The sequence below is a fragment of the Bacillus rossius genome, chromosome 17 (genome assembly GCF_032445375.1).
Source record: "Bacillus rossius redtenbacheri isolate Brsri chromosome 17, Brsri_v3, whole genome shotgun sequence".
NCBI lineage: Eukaryota > Metazoa > Arthropoda > Insecta > Phasmatodea > Bacillidae > Bacillus > Bacillus rossius.
Window position 1 is genome coordinate 40,072,275 of NC_086344.1, and position 18,162 is coordinate 40,090,436.

Genomic DNA, 18,162 nt, shown 5'->3' on the forward strand with positions numbered 1-18,162 from the left:
GCCTGGCTTGCCCATCCCTCGCCAGGACAGCGAGAGGCGGGGTCGGCATGGATGGAGGCCACCCTGCACTCGGCGAGACCCTGTCAGCTCAGTCAGCTCTGTCAGCTCAGTCAGCTCGAGCCCGCCGCCACACAACCTCTTAATGTTACACCCGAGGATACATAGCTAACTAACTGATCACACGAGTAACAGGCGATTTGCCTAAAGTTATTTCGCCTAAAGGCGATTTTCCTAACGTCGAATTGCCTAACGTCTATTTGCCTAAATGTGATTTGCCTAAAGGCGATTTGCCTAACGGCGATTTGCCTAACCGCGATATGCCTAACGGCGTTTTCCCTAGCGGTGATTTTCCTAACGGCGTTTTGCCTAAACGGCGTTACGCCTACAATAAATTAGGCAAAACGCCTTTAGGCAAAACGACACATGCCCGATAAAACTCACTGCATTACAAACGGTGTGCTGTCACTATTGGTGTAATTATTCCAGGACATGAACATTGCCACGGGGTGGGGAGTGCAAGGGCTCGGAGGTGAAGTACAACTATCCTGCCTTGTTCGGTCAGTAGTGAAACAACTAGTTTCCATGGGGATTGTAATTCGACTCTTCCATTAAGGATCGTGGATCTACAGACATGACGGAAGAAACTTGGGGTTGTTTCGAAAGGCGGAAGTGGACAGGAACGACTGAACGCAATGTTGCTGTCGTGGGAGTGAATGGATGGACCAACATCTCTTCAACACGCCGAGCATGGTGTGTGATGCGGGCGGGAGTACCCCGAGGAAACACAGTCTGACTGTGTCGCCCTGGCGGGAGACGAGGCAACTAGTCTGCTGAACACCCGGTCCCTGTAGACACACGTGTGGACGGCACCTCAGCTCATGGTCACGGTGCGATATTACTGGAACAAGCTGATTTAGAATACCAATCCACTGCCTCCAATTTAGTTGTTTTATTGGACGTGTAAAACAAAACAACAAAAGTTTGATGATGATCGCAGGCTCGGGTGGCCTGCCTGCAGTTGCTTGGCTTGTGGCTGCTGGCGAATATTCCACAGACGTTTCGGTCATGCTTGCAGCCGCCGTCTACAGGATGACAGTTAACCTCCAGCAGACAACTGCTGCCTTGAAGATCTCACCGACATTTCTACCGACGTTTCAGTTCGCCATCTTCAGGGTAGCAATTAGTTTCAGTGTGTAGTTGCTACCCTGAAGATGGCAACTGCAAGGCCGGTGTAATACTGGCTTGAGACGCCAGCAGCCCAGAGTCTGCAGGAGTCTACAGGAGCGGGGATGTGTGTTTGCCCGCAGTGCAGGGGGAGGGGGGAGGCACACCACGGCGACACTCGGGCATGTTTGCGAGCGGCTGGCGGAGACAGGGAGATAAGACCGGCCAGGAAGTGCGAGGGAGCCGGCGACCCGTTCAGTTTCCCACGCGGCGTGCCGGCAGGTGCCTCAGCAGTCCCTGGTGCCTCAGCAACCCCTGGTGCCTCAGCAACCCCTGGTGCCTCAGCAGTCCCTGGTGCCTCAGCAGCCCCTGGTGCCTCGTGACAGCTCTGCAAGGTACAGTACAGACTGCCCGCCTCATCTCCACTGCATCTACCTCTGTGATGTAGCCAGGGCCGGATTTAGGGGAGGGCAACCGGGGCGAAAGCCCCGGGGCCTCCACAAACGGAGGGCCCCCACAATAGAGACTTCGGAAAAAAAAAAATCTTTCAAATTCCGACAAGTAAACACTAGTAAACATATTATCCTTTGATATACTTTTTTCGCTGTTTTACCTTTATCTACAGTACTTTGTACATACATGATTATATTATTGTTAAATATTAACCGAATTATTCATTAACACTATCATTTAATTTCATATAATTCTTGTCTCCGATTATATTTACGTATGTTTTTTTTTTAAATACTTAGAGAATCCACTTGATTTCACAATAAATTATTTATTGGAAAACTCGACTGAAAAAAAAAATTGTTCATTTATTTGGAAATTTGGGGCCAGGGGGCCTCCGCTCCTCTGTTGCCCCGAGGCCTCCAGACCTCTACATCCGGTCCTGGATGTAGCCACACGAGTTCTGGCCGAGATGTACTTACGAAAGTGTTCAAATGGCTAAACCGATTGTGCTTAACGAGTTCTGCTCTTCCAATCTGTTCGTGCCTCACGACGGGAGCGGAAATCAGCTCCCGAAACGTCACGAATGTTTTCTCTTGGGAAACCTACTACACAGCACGTGCCGTCGTCATTTTATTGCCCGGAATATAAGTTTTTGTATCCTCGTTGGTTTCGTATTTTTGATGATGTTTTGTCCAAGGTTTGTTGCTTGTCTGTATTTGCTGTTCTTGTTGCATCCGTCTCCTTTTTGTCAGCCCACTGCGTGCATCTGTGATCAATTATATCCGCATAATTTATTCCACGGAATAGCATGTGCTGTCTGTACATTTAACATTTGAAATAGTTTCATGACAAATGTTTTTCTGTGTCACTTCTTTTTCATTCTTGTGGCTTTTCTATGACATACAACGAATCCCATCAACGGAGTTTTTCAATGAAAATATTTTAAATCACTCTTTCTCGTCGCAAGAACCATTCAAAGTATCGATTATTTTTGAGTTGAATTTTAGACAAATTAAAATTTCATAGGTACGTGGAGAAAACTTTAGTTGCTTGGCGCGTGCATTGAAATAAAAGTGAAGCAGTTGTAAGCAGCGCAAATAACAGACGGCATGCGCCTCATCATAACAGTCCATGTTCGAGGTGTGGTGCAGTGTAGTGTTGGCGCTAAGTTCGACACTGCCTCGCGAAACAGACGCGGTGTCACCTCTACGCACCATGCACTAAGTTGGTAACTACGACACAGAAGTCACCAGAACATTATGCCGTAGAAGTAACGATAAATGTGTCATGAAAGTCTCTGCAGTGCTTTCAAAAATCTTCACCGGGATTTATATACTGAAAAATCATTCTGAAAAAAAATCCGTTTTAGTTACACTTAAAAAAATAATAATACGGTTCGAGAATGAAATCCGGGAACAAAATATAATTCCAAACCCAACATTCTCAAGTGGTTTTTCTTAACAAACACCTCTATGATATTTTAAACAGTTTGTTTTTTAAATTAAAATAATTAGATTAAAATGAAATAGGTTCGTTAGGCTAACCTGTTCCTTGTGATTGCAAGAGTAATAATGGCCCTTTCATTCGATTGAATTATGTTACAAATCACATTTTTTTTCTTTACTCGAATCCTGTGAATGGCTCATCACGTCACTGAAACATAACTGCGGAAATCTTGACAAGAGAATTGGATGCCCCTATACTTCATAGAGTCTTGTGACCTTCCAGAAATAACTGCATCTAGATATGAAATGTTGCGAAGAAATAAGTCAGGGTTCGGAAGAACAGGTTGTTAGCACAATGGGTCACGTGACGAGGTTTTGGTATAAAACTTTATAACAATTTTCGTAATCTTCTATTTTGCATTAGTTAGTAATGAAATGAAACTGAAAACTAAAGATTTTAAAAATTTAGAAATTCTTATATTAGCAGTGAATTTTAAATTGAAAACTCGTTAATGTAGTTATTTTGTTTTTAAAATTACGTCTGATGACGAAAAAACTAAAATATTATTACTACAATATATATTTTTATACGAAATATAATTTTATAAAACAGTAATCAGTAAGTTCTTTTTCCCAGCCAGAGATTACTATACGTAGATAAAAAAAAATAAGTTCAACGACCTGTTTTGTGGAGTATTGCACAAACGATTTATTCTAGTCCTACACACAGTCAGTTCGAAAACACATCTGTATCACAGCCTTGTTATAATCGATACTATTTTGTTGCACACTGTTAAACATGTTCACCTTCAGTTTACGAAAACACTGGTTACAAATATTCCAGGAAGAGTCGTAAATTTACGCACGCCGAGTTCACTTACTTTGAACATAAATCCAAAAGAATATTATTGATATGCCAACAAAACATTCAAAACCATGTTCAGTCTACAGAAAAAAAAACACCATTTTGACCACGTGTGTGTTTTCATTTGTTTAGAACGATACATACAACTTGAAGTCGAAATACGGCGCAGCTTCTACGGAGATTCAGTTGTTTGTAATTAGGAAGATCTCTTCGTTTATTTGAGTTGAATTCTTCGTTGAAAAGTCCATAAATTCACTGTAACTTCCAACGGTGTAGCAAATATCGCAAGATGACCATATGGGAAACTCTAGCCAAGTGCGAGACACTTCACCGCACTGCTTTCAATCTGTTTTCCAATCCACCTGTTACCTATGAAATATAAATAATCAATTATAATTTAGAGTAATTTTTATTATACTAGCAGCTGTTTGCATGTGACATATTTCACGGAATTTGTACGTTTTAGTTTTCAACACTGATTACTTGTACGTTGGACATTGTCGCAGACATTTTTAAAATTATTTCCTTATTTGTGGTAATGATTTTGATCAGTATTTATTGTGTGAAATTGTTACTGCGTATTAATTTTATTATTTCATCGAATGAGTGCCGCAATAAAAATTTCTACCTAGAAGAGAAGAGAAATTGGATATACCCAAGCTGCTACAACACATCTTCCACGATTAACTATCACGTTTCTACTGCCAGTCTGATATTAGTGGGACCTTTATCGAATCTTTATTGTTCTTATTTATGGGACATTTACCAACATTTGTCTTCACCATTACAAGTAATTATTTTATAAATTGAAAAAAAAAATGAATTTACGAATTTTAGTATACATATAAATATTTGCATGGCAAAATAAAAATTATGTACAGTTTACTTTTTTTTTGCCATGGAAGGAAAAAAAGAAAGCACAGCTGAGCTTCTTAACGGAATTACCACTACAAGCCGCGGTCCCAGGCACGGATGCCATGACAGGATAGAAATGCACGCGCGTCAAATGAGTCACACCTGGAACCTGCCGGCTGTGTAGCTGTACAGTTGGCAGAACTGGTATCCCATTTCACCATTGGAAGATGTTTTCGTCGTTAGATAGTTATGTAAATTCTGTTGTGGAATCTGGCATTGAGACACATTGAAAGTACAAGTTTTTGACGTGACGTCTAATAAATCGATGAACGCCGGCTGCACGCACGAAAAAGTGTCCCGTTACGCACATTGTTCCATTACGTTGTGTCCCGTTACACTCATTGTTCCGTTACGCTGTGTCCCGTTACGCTGTGTTCCGTTACGCTGTCGGCGAGTGCAGTAATAATACATAGGTTATGTTACAATTGACTAAAAAATTATGGTGATTCATATAATTGATGATAGATATTTGATTACAGTTTATTTATATGAAAAAAAGTCCATACTTATATTTAGACTTTATAGCTAAACGCCAGTTTTTAAAATTAATTACAAGTCATCTACACGTGAATTGTTTCGTCTACTGTTTATAAAGTGAAGTGAAAAGTTAATGTGGTTTTCATTGATTAATACAACAAGCATTTCGGCAATAAAGGTTAATTATTCTTGCATTTTAAAAATCTGATTACTAGTATAATTTCAAGTATTTATTCTTTTATTATTAAAATAAAAATGATTCAATTTTATTAATAAAAGTATGCAATCATTTCATCAATGTTTTGTTATAATGTTGTCACGTTAAACTATCGTCCGTAAACCGAATTTACAGACAACCAATTTTTTTCGTAAAAAATTGCGAAAAAGTCTTTGATTTTTTGTTTCAATTTATATACCTACTAATAGATAAAATCTGAAGTTAATGTTAAAATGACCGAATTTTTAAAATTTATATTTTGATGACTTTTAAGCACACGGGTCAGTACAATAAAAAAACCTTTGTGGTTTATCGCACGGACAATGATTCTGAGCACCCGGGCGCAGGAAGACTGGCTGCGACTGGCTACGAGTGGCTGCGAGTGGCTGATGTGTGGCTGATGAGTGGCTGATGAGGGGCTGATGAGTGGCTGCGAGTGGCTGCGAGTGGCTGCGAGTGGCTGATGAGTGGCTGACGAGTGGCTGACGAGTGGCTGCGAGTGGCTGCGAGTGGCTGCGAGTGGCTGCGAGTGGCTGATGAGTGGCTGATGAGTGGCTGATGAGTGGCTGCGAGTGGCTGCAAGTGGCTGCAAGTGGCTGCAAGTGGCTGCAAGTGGCTGCGAGTGGCTGCGAGTGGCTGCGAGTGGCTGATGTGTGGCTGATGAGTGGCTGATGATTGGCTGATGATTGGCTGATGATTGGCTGATGATTGGCTGATGTGTGGCTGATGAGTGGCTGATGTGTGGCTGATGAGTGGCTGATGAGTGGCTGATGAGTGGCTGATGAGTGGCTGATGAGTGGCTGATGAGTGGCTGATGAGTGGCTGATGAGTGGCTGATGAGTGGCTGATGAGTGGCTGATGAGTGGCTGATGAGTGGCTGATGAGTGGCTGATGAGTGGCTGATGAGTGGCTGATGAGTGGCTGATGAGTGGCTGATGAGTGGCTGATGAGTGGCTGATGAGTGGCTGATGAGTGGCTGATGAGTGGCTGATGAGTGGCTGATGAGTGGCTGATGAGTGGCTGATGAGTGGCTGATTGGTGGCTGATGAGTGGCTGATGAGTGGCTGATGAGTGGCTGATGAGTGGCTGATGAGTGGCTGATGAGTGGCTGATGAGTGGCTGATGAGTGGCTGCGAGCGGCTGCGAGCGGCTGCGAGTGGCTGCGAGTGGCTGCGAGTGGCTGCGAGTGGCTGATGTGTGGCTGATGTGTGGCTGATGTGTGGCTGATGAGTGGCTGCGAGTGGCTGCGAGTGGCTGATGAGTGGCTGGTGAGTGGCTGATGAGTGGCTGATGATTGGCTGATTGGTGGCTGATGAGTGGCTGATGAGTGGCTGATGAGTGGCTGATGAGTGGCTGATGAGTGGCTGCGAGTGGCTGCGAGTGGCTGCGAGTGGCTGCGAGTGGCTGCGAGTGGCTGCGAGTGGCTGATGTGTGGCTGATGTGTGGCTGATGAGTGGCTGCGAGTGGCTGCGAGTGGCTGCGAGTGGCTGATGAGTGGCTGGTGATGGATAAACAGGGCGCGTTACGAGGGACAGCAAGGCACCAATGACATCATCATTGTTCCGACCGGTTACAAGCCAACATTATTCTCTATCATTTGATTTTTAAAATCTGACTTTGTTAAAGTATAGTTTATAATATAGTGGAATTCCTGAAGTTAAAAGTGACTGGCTGTTAGCTTCCTCCGTGTAGTCATTTGCGTTTATAATTTAGGTCTTTTTGTGACTGATTACAATTGTAACAAAATGGTTGCCTTCCTTCAGCCCAGCTCCTCGGGAAAGCATTTCAAACACGACACCAGACCAGGATTCACTTCACAAGAAAATAGCTTCAGAGATAACTTTAAGTTAAATAAAATTAAAGAACTGTCATTAATCCCGATATAATATCGCTTACACCCGGCAAAGCAGAGCTGTAAAAAATGTAAAGAGCGATTATAGGGCTCAAAAATTCACTAAAGTTATCAAAAAAATATCATGTATATTAACCAAATATAGAAAAGCGAAACACACCAATATCAACAAAGCATGGCTTTTACTTGGTTTCATCTTTGAATACACACACCTTAAAACATTGTGCAAAATATATCTGCTTGTAAGACTCGCAAATAAAAAACGGGATGCAGAAATGCTAATATGACGATCAACATCGCGCGATTACCAGTTAACTTGCATAACAATTGATCAAACACCCTTCTCCAAACTAAAGCAATCATTGAGAACCGCTTGAGCATAAAACTGCAATATATTAAACGCACATATGTTTAACTATGCTCAGTTATTACTTTACAAAATATACAATTCAAAAAGAAACAGCCACGTTTAAAGTATTATAAAGTTCAAAAACGTCCGTGGCTAGATATTTTTAAAAGGATTAAAATTAATGACCTCGATAATTTTCGTTCACAAAAAATACATTCAGAATTTCCTTAAAAATATTACTAAAAATTAACTCTAAACTCCAGCATTGAAACTCAGGTGAAAGCTTTATACCGTGAGTGCACTGATGGGGGAATCGTCGCATGCAAAAAGTTTAGAGCTCTGACGATGTTACTACTATTACACACTGCGGGAATATATTCCCAGATTAAATACAGTACGTCTCTTAGTTTCACGTACATAATGTTCACGTAAAAATTACGAGAAACTGATTAAGTAATAATGTAGCACCATAGGCAATGGTGTGATCTTTATCGTGCAAGACAATCAAATGGGGGCCCACACCATACTGCAATGACCCAGTTCATTGGGCGACCAAGTATTCTTTGCATGAGAATTCGTGACTGCGACGGGGCCAAATTCGTAAACTCGTGGCCGCAGCCACCAGAAACGTAAAGTTACGAAGTTCAGTTTCGCGAATGCGAATTAATGTCACAGCACTCAACCCTTGCAATATTGTACAGGCGATGCCAGGATAAATAAAAGCAGGAGCTGAGTTGTTTACCTTGCTGGGTGTTGAGTAGCCGCTACGAAGAGCGAAGACACGTGAGTGGTCGAGTCCTCGGCTGCATCGGGGCATCGCGCACTGGGATGTGTTCCGTTCGACTCGCGCGCACCGTCCAGTCCACACTGCCTCTCCGCACGGCTCGAACAACACCGGGTCACGACAGCAGCGCCTCGCAGCGGCGGACCTGCAGGCTCGAGGACCTCAGCACGGCCACTGACGTCACCCTGGCCTGGCCACCCCCTGCCCCTGCGCCCTCCATCACTGAGGGCCTGGAAGTTCCGGGATCACAGAGGCCGCCACGTGGAGTGGCGTGAATAAGCGCCGCTGTTCTGGATGCTTCGAGCGTCGAGTCAGCCCGGGATGACGCTACCCGTCACAGCCACTCCAGTCGGTTCCTGTAAGACGGCCAACGGGTATAAAAGCGGTGACGCCGACCTCCGCGGGAGTTGCAACAAGCGAGTGGAGTGAAGTGCTAGTTCGGTGAGCGGCACAGATACAGAGCGACGGGACCGTGAGAGTGCGACTGAGTGGCGCGAGACTGTGTGAGTGGCCAGGCGCGAGGTGAGGGGCGAACCACTGTCGAGCCCGGCTCCAGTGAGGAGTGGACACATACTTAGTGATTTCTTAACAGGCATCATGTGTGGTGACTTAAATAGTAATGTCAATATTAGTGGCAAATAAAACGAACCCGTTTTCCCTACTCGTAACAATTTAAATCCAAAAAATAAGCATTACAGAAAATTAAACACTAAAAGATAAACCCGTAAGTTAAAAATTAATGCTACACAGTTACCAACTAGGACCTAAAATCACTATATCTAGTAATTTTATTAAAATGCCTTTATATCTTAGAATAATAGAAAAAAGTACCAAAATAGCTTAACTAAAACTTGAACACAGGTACAAATGGGTCACGCCCCACAGTAATAACACTGCTGATACGAATAAAGCGAAACAATTATTTTAACTATAACTTTTATACATGTTTGCTATTTAACTTCTTCCAATCTGTGTTATTCTGTCAAGGATAGGACGATGATAGTAAAAGTAGGAAACATATGGGAGTGTTTGAAGTTAAATGTGCCTTGAAAAAGTCAAATCGATCGTTGTTCCAATCGAGTGGAAGATAGATAGATGCGGTGCAAGCGTACAATGAGCGTAAAAGGACACAGCGTAACGGGACACTTTTTCGTGCGTGCAGTCGGCGTTTATCGATTTATTAAACGTTGTCACGTCAAAAGGTGTGGTTTAACGTTATAGCGGACTGTCCAACTGAGAGTACCCCGGGTACTGTGCAGATGTGGGGACTGGTGCTGCTGTGCGCGGCGGCCGCGGGCCTCGACGGCCAGGATGTGACCTCTGGGAGCCGGGAGCTGACCTCGCCGCTGACCACCGCCGCGCCCAGCCCGGGCTGCGCCTGCCCCAGCGTGCACTGCGGCTCCTGCTCGCTGCAGCGGGGTGCCTGCTGCCAGCTGTGCTGCCGGCAGCCCTGCAGCTGCGCGGGGCTGGACTGCGTGCGCTGCAACGGCACCACGCCGTGCTGCCAGCTGTGCTGCCAGCGAGGGCCCGCCCGCGACCCCCAGGTGACAGCCGCCTCTCCACCTCACTAGCTGCAGTGCGCGCCCTGTCTTCTCTTCTCCTGAAACTAAAACTTCAGGTTAATCGCAAATAAAGAATGAAACATTCAATTCATCGCGCGTCTGCGTTCGCCAGTTCTCACGCTATGGTTTATCATTCGGAAAATGATATTTCACACCAGCTTGCAGGTTTGCACCTCTAACTTAACTAACAGCCTGTTCATTGGTGAAAATTCGTACGACAATTGAAATGTTCATTTGATGAATAAATAAATGACGGAAAGCAATACCTTCAATTGCGAATGCGATACAAGGAGTGCTAGTGACATGTAGTACACGTGCCATCTGCTAGAGTGCATTACCATAATTTTAGTTAAATTATTACCCGCTAGAGTGCAGTAAAAATTTATTTTACGGTGGCACCCACCATCTTGACGGGCACGAACAAGGACGGTCGGAGGGAGGGAGTGAGAGAGGGTGCACGCATGTTGCAGCCGCCGGGTTACGCCTCGCTGCTGGCGGCCGGAGGACAGCTGGTGCTGCCCAACCTGACGGTGGTGCTGAGCCAGCCGCGGGTGGTGATCAGCCAGCCCCAGGTGGTGCTGAGGGCACAGCCGCGCGCGCCGGCGCTGTGCTGCAGCGTGGACCAGCCGGCGCGCTGCTCCGTGTACGGCTGCGAGCAGGGGCGCAGCGCAGTCACGTGCGGCCCGCAGTGCGTGCTGGGGACACCCCTGGCGCCGCGCTGCTCGCCGCTGGTCTCCTGGCCCTACCTGGCCTGCGCGCAGGGCTGGCCAAGCCTCGACACCGTCTAGTCGCTCTCGGATACCTGCCGCCTTCTTGCTGGCCTGTGGCTCCTTCAGTCCCGGGTGTAGCGACTTACATCCCGACCTAACCTCACCTAACCTGTAGCACATAACACAACTCAACTTGAACTCATCCAATAATACCTTACTTACCTAACATACCCATCAAATAACAGACTCTTTAATCCTCACAGTCCATACATTCAATAATGACGTAGTTGTGCGATTTCTTTAGTTGAAAGCACTGAATCGTTACTATATAATATTCAATATACAGCACAATAAAAATTGTTTTCCACTAGTTTCCTATAAGCCGAGTGTTCTCAGTACCTTAATTTTGCTTGTTTCGCAAACACAACTGATAAATATCGCGTATACTGTATAATGTTGTGTGTCCTCCCCGCTTGTAGAGCAAAACACACAATCCGAACAACCAGTCTGTATTCTGCAATTTAACTTTTATTAAATTAAAAATAACTACCACACTAATTTTTTATCAGAACACCAACGCTGGGAGTCAGCTTAAAATTCAACCAAAACAGAAACTCAATTCAAGATTTGGAATGAATTGGTGTTCGTATAAAATTGACAATATCTAGATTAAACTTCAATCTTAAATTTATTTCACTGCCAGCATCAAGAAAAAGGGTACTCAAAAATGTTACAAACTGTGAACCGAAGCAAACATGACCAATTTTACTTATTAACTAACACAGTTCAATATCATATCAAGGTAAAATTTAACTTTACTAAGTTAGTGCAAGATACATTAATTTTATCCATTTTTAGTTATATATACCATTAAGACCTATACAAATTTCCGCCACCAGAATACTAGCGGCGAATTACAAAAAAAAATGGATAGCATAAAAACCTTCCCCATGAAAATAAAGTCCATTTCAGCACAGTCTACTGCCATAGGTAGATTACGAAGCACCTATTTATTCTGCAGATGTTTTGGAAACTTCTATAAACAATCGAAACATTTTAAGATCTTAATGTACATAACATATTTATGTTCTCCATTATTACAAATTTATCGACTAAATAATTGCTCATTTTCCATGCAGCGAAAATATTACAAAACTTTTTAACTCGATGTTTCCAGCAGTGAATAGTACAGAACGCAGCATTGAATAGCTCAGAACGAATTTCATATTATTAGATAACTAATTATTGATTTTTTTACCTTCAAATACTATTTTTCATCCCTGTCACTAAAAACGTGGTCGTATAAAAATTTGCGTTGCACCAAGTTTTAAGATAATATTAAGATGGTTTTTAAATAAATTCAAACAAATTTCATACGAAGAAAGTTATGAATATATATTTTTTTAATTTCAACCCATGTCTTTACGGTGATAATTCGTTACAACAAAAATTGTTTCAGTCAAAGTTTTAGATGACGTTTAGGATTTATACAATAAATAATATATCTATTAAAAATTAATGATTTTTTTTTACTTTCAAATCTTGTTATTTCCACCCCTTGCAGCCTTACAGTAATGGTTGGATAAAGAAAAATTTATTTTAACAATAGTTTTGGTTAATATTTAGACAGTTAAACTAAAACAAGAATGGATCTTATAGTGTACCGAATAGGGAAGTTTCATTTATTTTATTACTCAAACCCCATGTTTTTCAACCTCTTGCAATAATGGTTTGTATTATCAAAAATTATTTCAGACAAATGTTTTAGATAAAAATTATAAGATTAAAAAAATGAACACTTTTAATAGTGTTTCTACTAAGGGAGTTATGAGTTTTTTTTTTGTTATTCAACCCCTGTTTAATCCATCCCTTGCAGCCATGGTAGGTCACACAAAAATATTTCTTACAAAAGGTGTATATAATATTTTTAGATTTTACAATAAATATGAATGGATTTAATAGTGTACAAGGTACACTACAAATCAGTACAGATGACTGAATTTTTTTAAATTTCCACCATTTTTTAAACCCCTTGGAGAAATGATTTTTTTTTAATGTTTTAGACAAAAGTTTTAGATGAAAATTATATGATTTACAAAAAATTACAACGGATTTCATAGTTTACCTACTAAGGGAGTTATTATTTTTTTTTAATTTTACCCCTAAATTTTTAAACCCCTTGCAGCAATTTTTTTTATAAAAAATGGTTTAATACAAAAGTTTTAGATAAAAATTATAAGATTAACATATAATCCTCTCGAATTTGATGTTATGCCTACGAAGGGAGTTATGATTTTTTTTATCTTCCATATTTTGTTTTTTCAACTCCTTGAAATTATGGTTGCTCGTATCGAAAACTTATTCAGACAAAAGGTTTTTGTAGTATTTATTTAAAAGATACCCAAAACACTTAGATGTGCCAACTTTCATGGCGATCGGTTAAACAGTGTCGAAGTTTATCGACGTCATACATACCGAAATCCTATTATTTATATTTATATATATAAACATACTTCCATTGGGTCGTAATTGTGAGAAATGGCAAAGAGAAGTGGCATTAATTAAACCAAAAAACTTAACTACATCTTTATTCCACTCAGACATTATATTAGTTGTATTATAAAAAAAAACAATTTTTACCCTCCTTTTACAAACTTAAAAGTAGAATTTATGAAAGTGATGAAAAGTTGATAGTTGTATGTATGTTATTCATCCTCATATTACCTCTTGATTGATTTGCTTAGAAGACATAATTAATTTTATTACTAACCAAATTTAGTTATTTTTTTACCTCTTTAGCACTTGAATTCTGAAAAATGGAAAAGGCACACAACACATTTGTTTTAATTAGTAATTAATGTTAATTTTATTTTATATCAGCATATAGGGTGATATGAATTTTTTTTATAAAACAAAACCCACCCAATTTTTTTACCCCTTAGTGGTTTGGATTTTAAGTAAATGGTAAAACAGTGTTAGTGTTTTTGTGTGTTTGTTTCTCGTATTAAACACCTAGCTTCATATTATTCAGAAGTACGTGTCTTTAAAAAAAATTTAACTTACCCATTTTTACTTATGTGTGAAGTTTCGTAACAATATGAAGTGTATTTGTTAATCCAGTATACTCTATACTTCTGTTAGTTACAAATTTTGCGAGAACCTTTCAGAAGAAAAATAAAATTTTACTTTAAATGCAAATAGGCTGAAATATCATTAATATGGCTAATATATATTGAGAAATGCAATACTCCGCTCTATGGACCTCACCAGTGCATACGTCGGCGTGTGTGAGAGCCGTCTCGTGGCACAGCGTGAGCTCACGACCAGAGTGCGAGAGTGCGAGAGTGCGAGAGTGCGAGAGTGCGAGAGTGCGAGAGTGCGAGAGAAGGGGGAGGGCGGAGGACAGAGCGTGCCGGCCGGGAGTGTACTCGCTCGCCGACTCACAATCGATGCTCGTATTAGCTGACGACGCGCAACAGCGGACCGCAGTCAAGAGGGCGCGCGAGGCTGACTCAGGCCTCGGTCAGGGGGAGACGCCGGCTGACAAGGTCCACACTCCCTGGCCAGACACACGCACTCTCGGCCTTAAGGACCCGCGCCGACCAAGTCCCCCCACTCCGAGTCTAAAGAAGCGAGCACGCAATTTCCATTGTGGAAGTTACGTCCCCGTTGTAGATAACGAGTATGTGTACATGGGTGGAGGCGAACTGCCGGTGTACACACTTCCTCCAGATGGCTCTTTCCGCGCCCACTTGAGGTCATGGGTCACCCCGCGCATGTGACGTCAGCGGTGTGCCCCTTTCCACCACTCCCTTGTAGCAAGACAACTAGCAGCTCTGGTGGCAACCGTGACTACACTATGCACACCGCACATCTGCCTGCAACGACCACGAGGCAACTAGCAGCTCTTGTAGACACACGTGACTGCACTATGCACACCGCACATCTGCCTGCAACGACCACGAGGCAACTAGCAGCTCTTGTAGACACACGTGACTGCACTATGCACACCGCACATCTGCCTGCAACGACCACGAGGCAACTAGCAGCTCTTGTAGACACACGTGACTGCACTATGCACACCGCACATCTGCCTGCAACGACCACGAGGCAACTAGCAGCTCTTGTAGACACACGTGACTGCACTATGCACACCGCACATCTGCCTGCAACGACCACGAGGCAACTAGCAGCTCTTGTAGACACACGTGACTGCACTATGCACACCGCACATCTGCCTGCAACGACCACGAGGCAACTAGCAGCTCTTATAGACACACGTGACTGCACTATGCACACCGCACATCTGCCTGCAACGACCACGAGGCAACTAGCAGCTCTTGTAGACACACGTGACTGCACTATGCACACCGCACATCTGCCTGCAACGACCACGAGGCAACTAGCAGCTCTTGTAGACACACGTGACTGCACTATGCACACCGCACATCTGCCTGCAACGACCACGAGGCAACTAGCAGCTCTTGTAGACACACGTGACTGCACTATGCACACCGCACATCTGCCTGCAACGACCACGAGGCAACTAGCAGCTCTTGTAGACACACGTGACTGCACACTGCAAATCGGCCTGCAGGTACTTGCTAAAGATAAAACACTATTATTTTCATTATCTGTAAACGAATCACATAATCAAACTATTTATGGTACTAACTTTCAATTTATATAAATCCTCAAAGTTTATTTCACGTCAGAAATTAAATAATTTCTTCAAAAAATTACGACTCGTCAGGGTAAGCAATACGAGATATTCTCCACTCTAATGAAACCACTGAGATTACAGAACAAACACAAATATTGATATTAACGTAAAAAATGCGTTAACATATTTATAAAAATATAGGAATACTCGCTGGGGGAGATAATATATTGTAATATGTAAAGAATTAGTCAAGCAGAATTATTGGCAATTGGATGCCAACTAGATTTAACCCAAATATACTAACTTACAGGTACATTAAGGTACTGTTTCAGATGAGTATTACATACAATCTGACCTTACAAACAAATCTGTTGCGAATACATCCTTCAGAACAACTAGATTCCTCTGGACTCAGCCTCTCTTGAAGAACTTGGGAGGCCTCTATTGCAGTTCCAGCACGATGTCTCCTCAGCGCAGTACTCGATGACGAAGCACTCCAACAAAATATAATTCTTGTAGTCCACCGTCTGTTCTGAAGATACTGGTACATATCACATTCCATGAGGTTTCGGCGTCTAAAACACAAATGGCAGAAATCCTTTTCAACACCGCAGAAAAAAACTATAATATCTGCCTGGGAGATCATTACTTCTTGCATTAGACGTTCTATCCTGCCAGTGAAATTACAGAATGGCGTCGAAATTTTATAATTTTAATAATTTCAGCCCATGTGTAGCTGCTCTGGTAGTACAGGTCATGACAACGTCCGAAACGTTCCGCGCTTCCGGGTTCGACCCTGACCTTTGGTGCGAGGCGAGTGTTCAAGCACTCTACCACTCTACCACTCTACCACGCAACCACTCAACCACTCTACCGTGCCTGCTCAGTTAATTTCCACTACGCAGTGTGATACGTTGTATTTAAAATGTAGATTTACAATCCACCTACTCACTCTACTGTAGAGTGATCTGAGGTAACTTGTTCCCAACACGGGAGACTTCAAAGGCGCAGTGACGCTACCAGGAGGCTCTGTGCCTGTGGCCGAGGCTCTAGTGGCTGTCTCACGAGGCACGAGGCACCACCTGAAGGTCACCGGCGCACAGGAGCGAGGCTCGAGTGGCTGTCTCACGAGGCACGAGGCACCACCTGAAGGTCACCGGCGCACAGGAGCGAGGCTCGAGTGGCTGTCTCACGAGGCACGAGGCACCACCTGAAGGTCACCGGCGCACAGGAGCGAGGCTCGAGTGGCTGTCTCACGAGGCACGAGGCACCACCTGAAGGTCACCGGCGCTCAGGAGCGAGGCTCGAGTGGCTGTCTCACGAGGCACGAGGCACCACCTGAAGGTCACCGGCGCACAGGAGCGGGGCTCGAGTGGCTGTCTCACGAGGCACGAGGCACCACCTGAAGGTCAGCGGCGCACAGGAGCGAGGCTCGAGTGGCTGTCTCACGAGGCACGAGGCACCACCTGAAGGTCAGCGGCGCACAGGAGCGAGGCTCGAGTGGCTGTCTCACGAGGCACGAGGCACCACCTGAAGGTCACCGGCGCTCAGGAGCGAGGCTCGAGTGGCTGTCTCACGAGGCACGAGGCACCACCTGAAGGTCACCGGCGCACAGGAGCGAGGCTCGAGTGGCTGTCTCACGAGGCACGAGGCACCACCTGAAGGTCAGCGGCGCACAGGAGCGAGGCTCGAGTGGCTGTCTCACGAGGCACGATGCACCACCTGAAGGTCACCGGCGCACAGGAGCGAGGCTCGAGTGGCTGTCTCACGAGGCACGAGGCACCACCTGAAGGTCACCGGCGCACAGGAGCGAGGCTCGAGTGGCTGTCTCACGAGGCACGAGGCACCACCTGAAGGTCAGCGGCGCACAGGAGCGAGGCTCGAGTGGCTGTCTCACGAGGCACGAGGCACCACCTGAAGGTCACTGGCGCACAGGAGCGAGGCTCGAGTGGCTGTCTCACGAGGCACGATGCACCACCTGAAGGTCACCGGCGCACAGGAGCGAGGCTCGAGTGGCTGTCTCACGAGGCACGATGCACCACCTGAAGGTCACCGGCGCTCAGGAGCGAGGCTCGAGTGGCTGTCTCACGAGGCACGAGGCACCACCTGAAGGTCACCGGCGCTCAGGAGCGAGGCTCGAGTGGCTGTCTCACGAGGCACGAGGCACCACCTGAAGGTCACCGGCGCTCAGGAGCGAGGCTCGAGTGGCTGTCTCACGAGGCACGAGGCACCACCTGAAGGTCACCGGCGCACAGGAGCGAGGCTCGAGTGGCTGTCTCACGAGGCACGAGGCACCACCTGAAGGTCACCGGCGCACAGGAGCGAGGCTCGAGTGGCTGTCTCACGAGGCACGATGCACCACCTGAAGGTCACCGGCGCTCAGGAGCGAGGCTCGAGTGGCTGTCTCACGAGGCACGAGGCACCACCTGAAGGTCACCGGCGCACAGGAGCGAGGCTCGAGTGGCTGTCTCACGAGGCACGAGGCACCACCTGAAGGTCACCGGCGCACAGGAGCGAGGCTCGAGTGGCTGTCTCACGAGGCACGAGGCACCACCTGAAGGTCACCGGCGCACAGGAGCGAGGCTCGAGTGGCTGTCTCACGAGGCACGATGCACCACCTGAAGGTCACCGGCGCTCAGGAGCGAGGCTCGAGTGGCTGTCTCACGAGGCACGAGGCACCACCTGAAGGTCACCGGCGCTCAGGAG

General features: G+C 44.8%; 1 protein-coding gene across 1 annotated transcript; it reads left to right on the forward strand.

Moving 5' to 3' along the window:
* The first annotated feature begins 1,441 nt into the window (after positions 1-1,441).
* Positions 1,442-12,541, forward strand: LOC134540789 (uncharacterized). Its single transcript, XM_063383708.1, has 3 exons — positions 1,442-1,559; positions 9,781-10,065; positions 10,554-12,541. The coding sequence occupies exons 2-3, from the start codon at positions 9,781-9,783 to the stop codon at positions 10,869-10,871; spliced, it is 603 nt and encodes a 200-aa protein (XP_063239778.1). The 5' UTR covers positions 1,442-1,559; the 3' UTR covers positions 10,872-12,541.
* Positions 12,542-18,162: the final 5,621 nt, after the last annotated feature.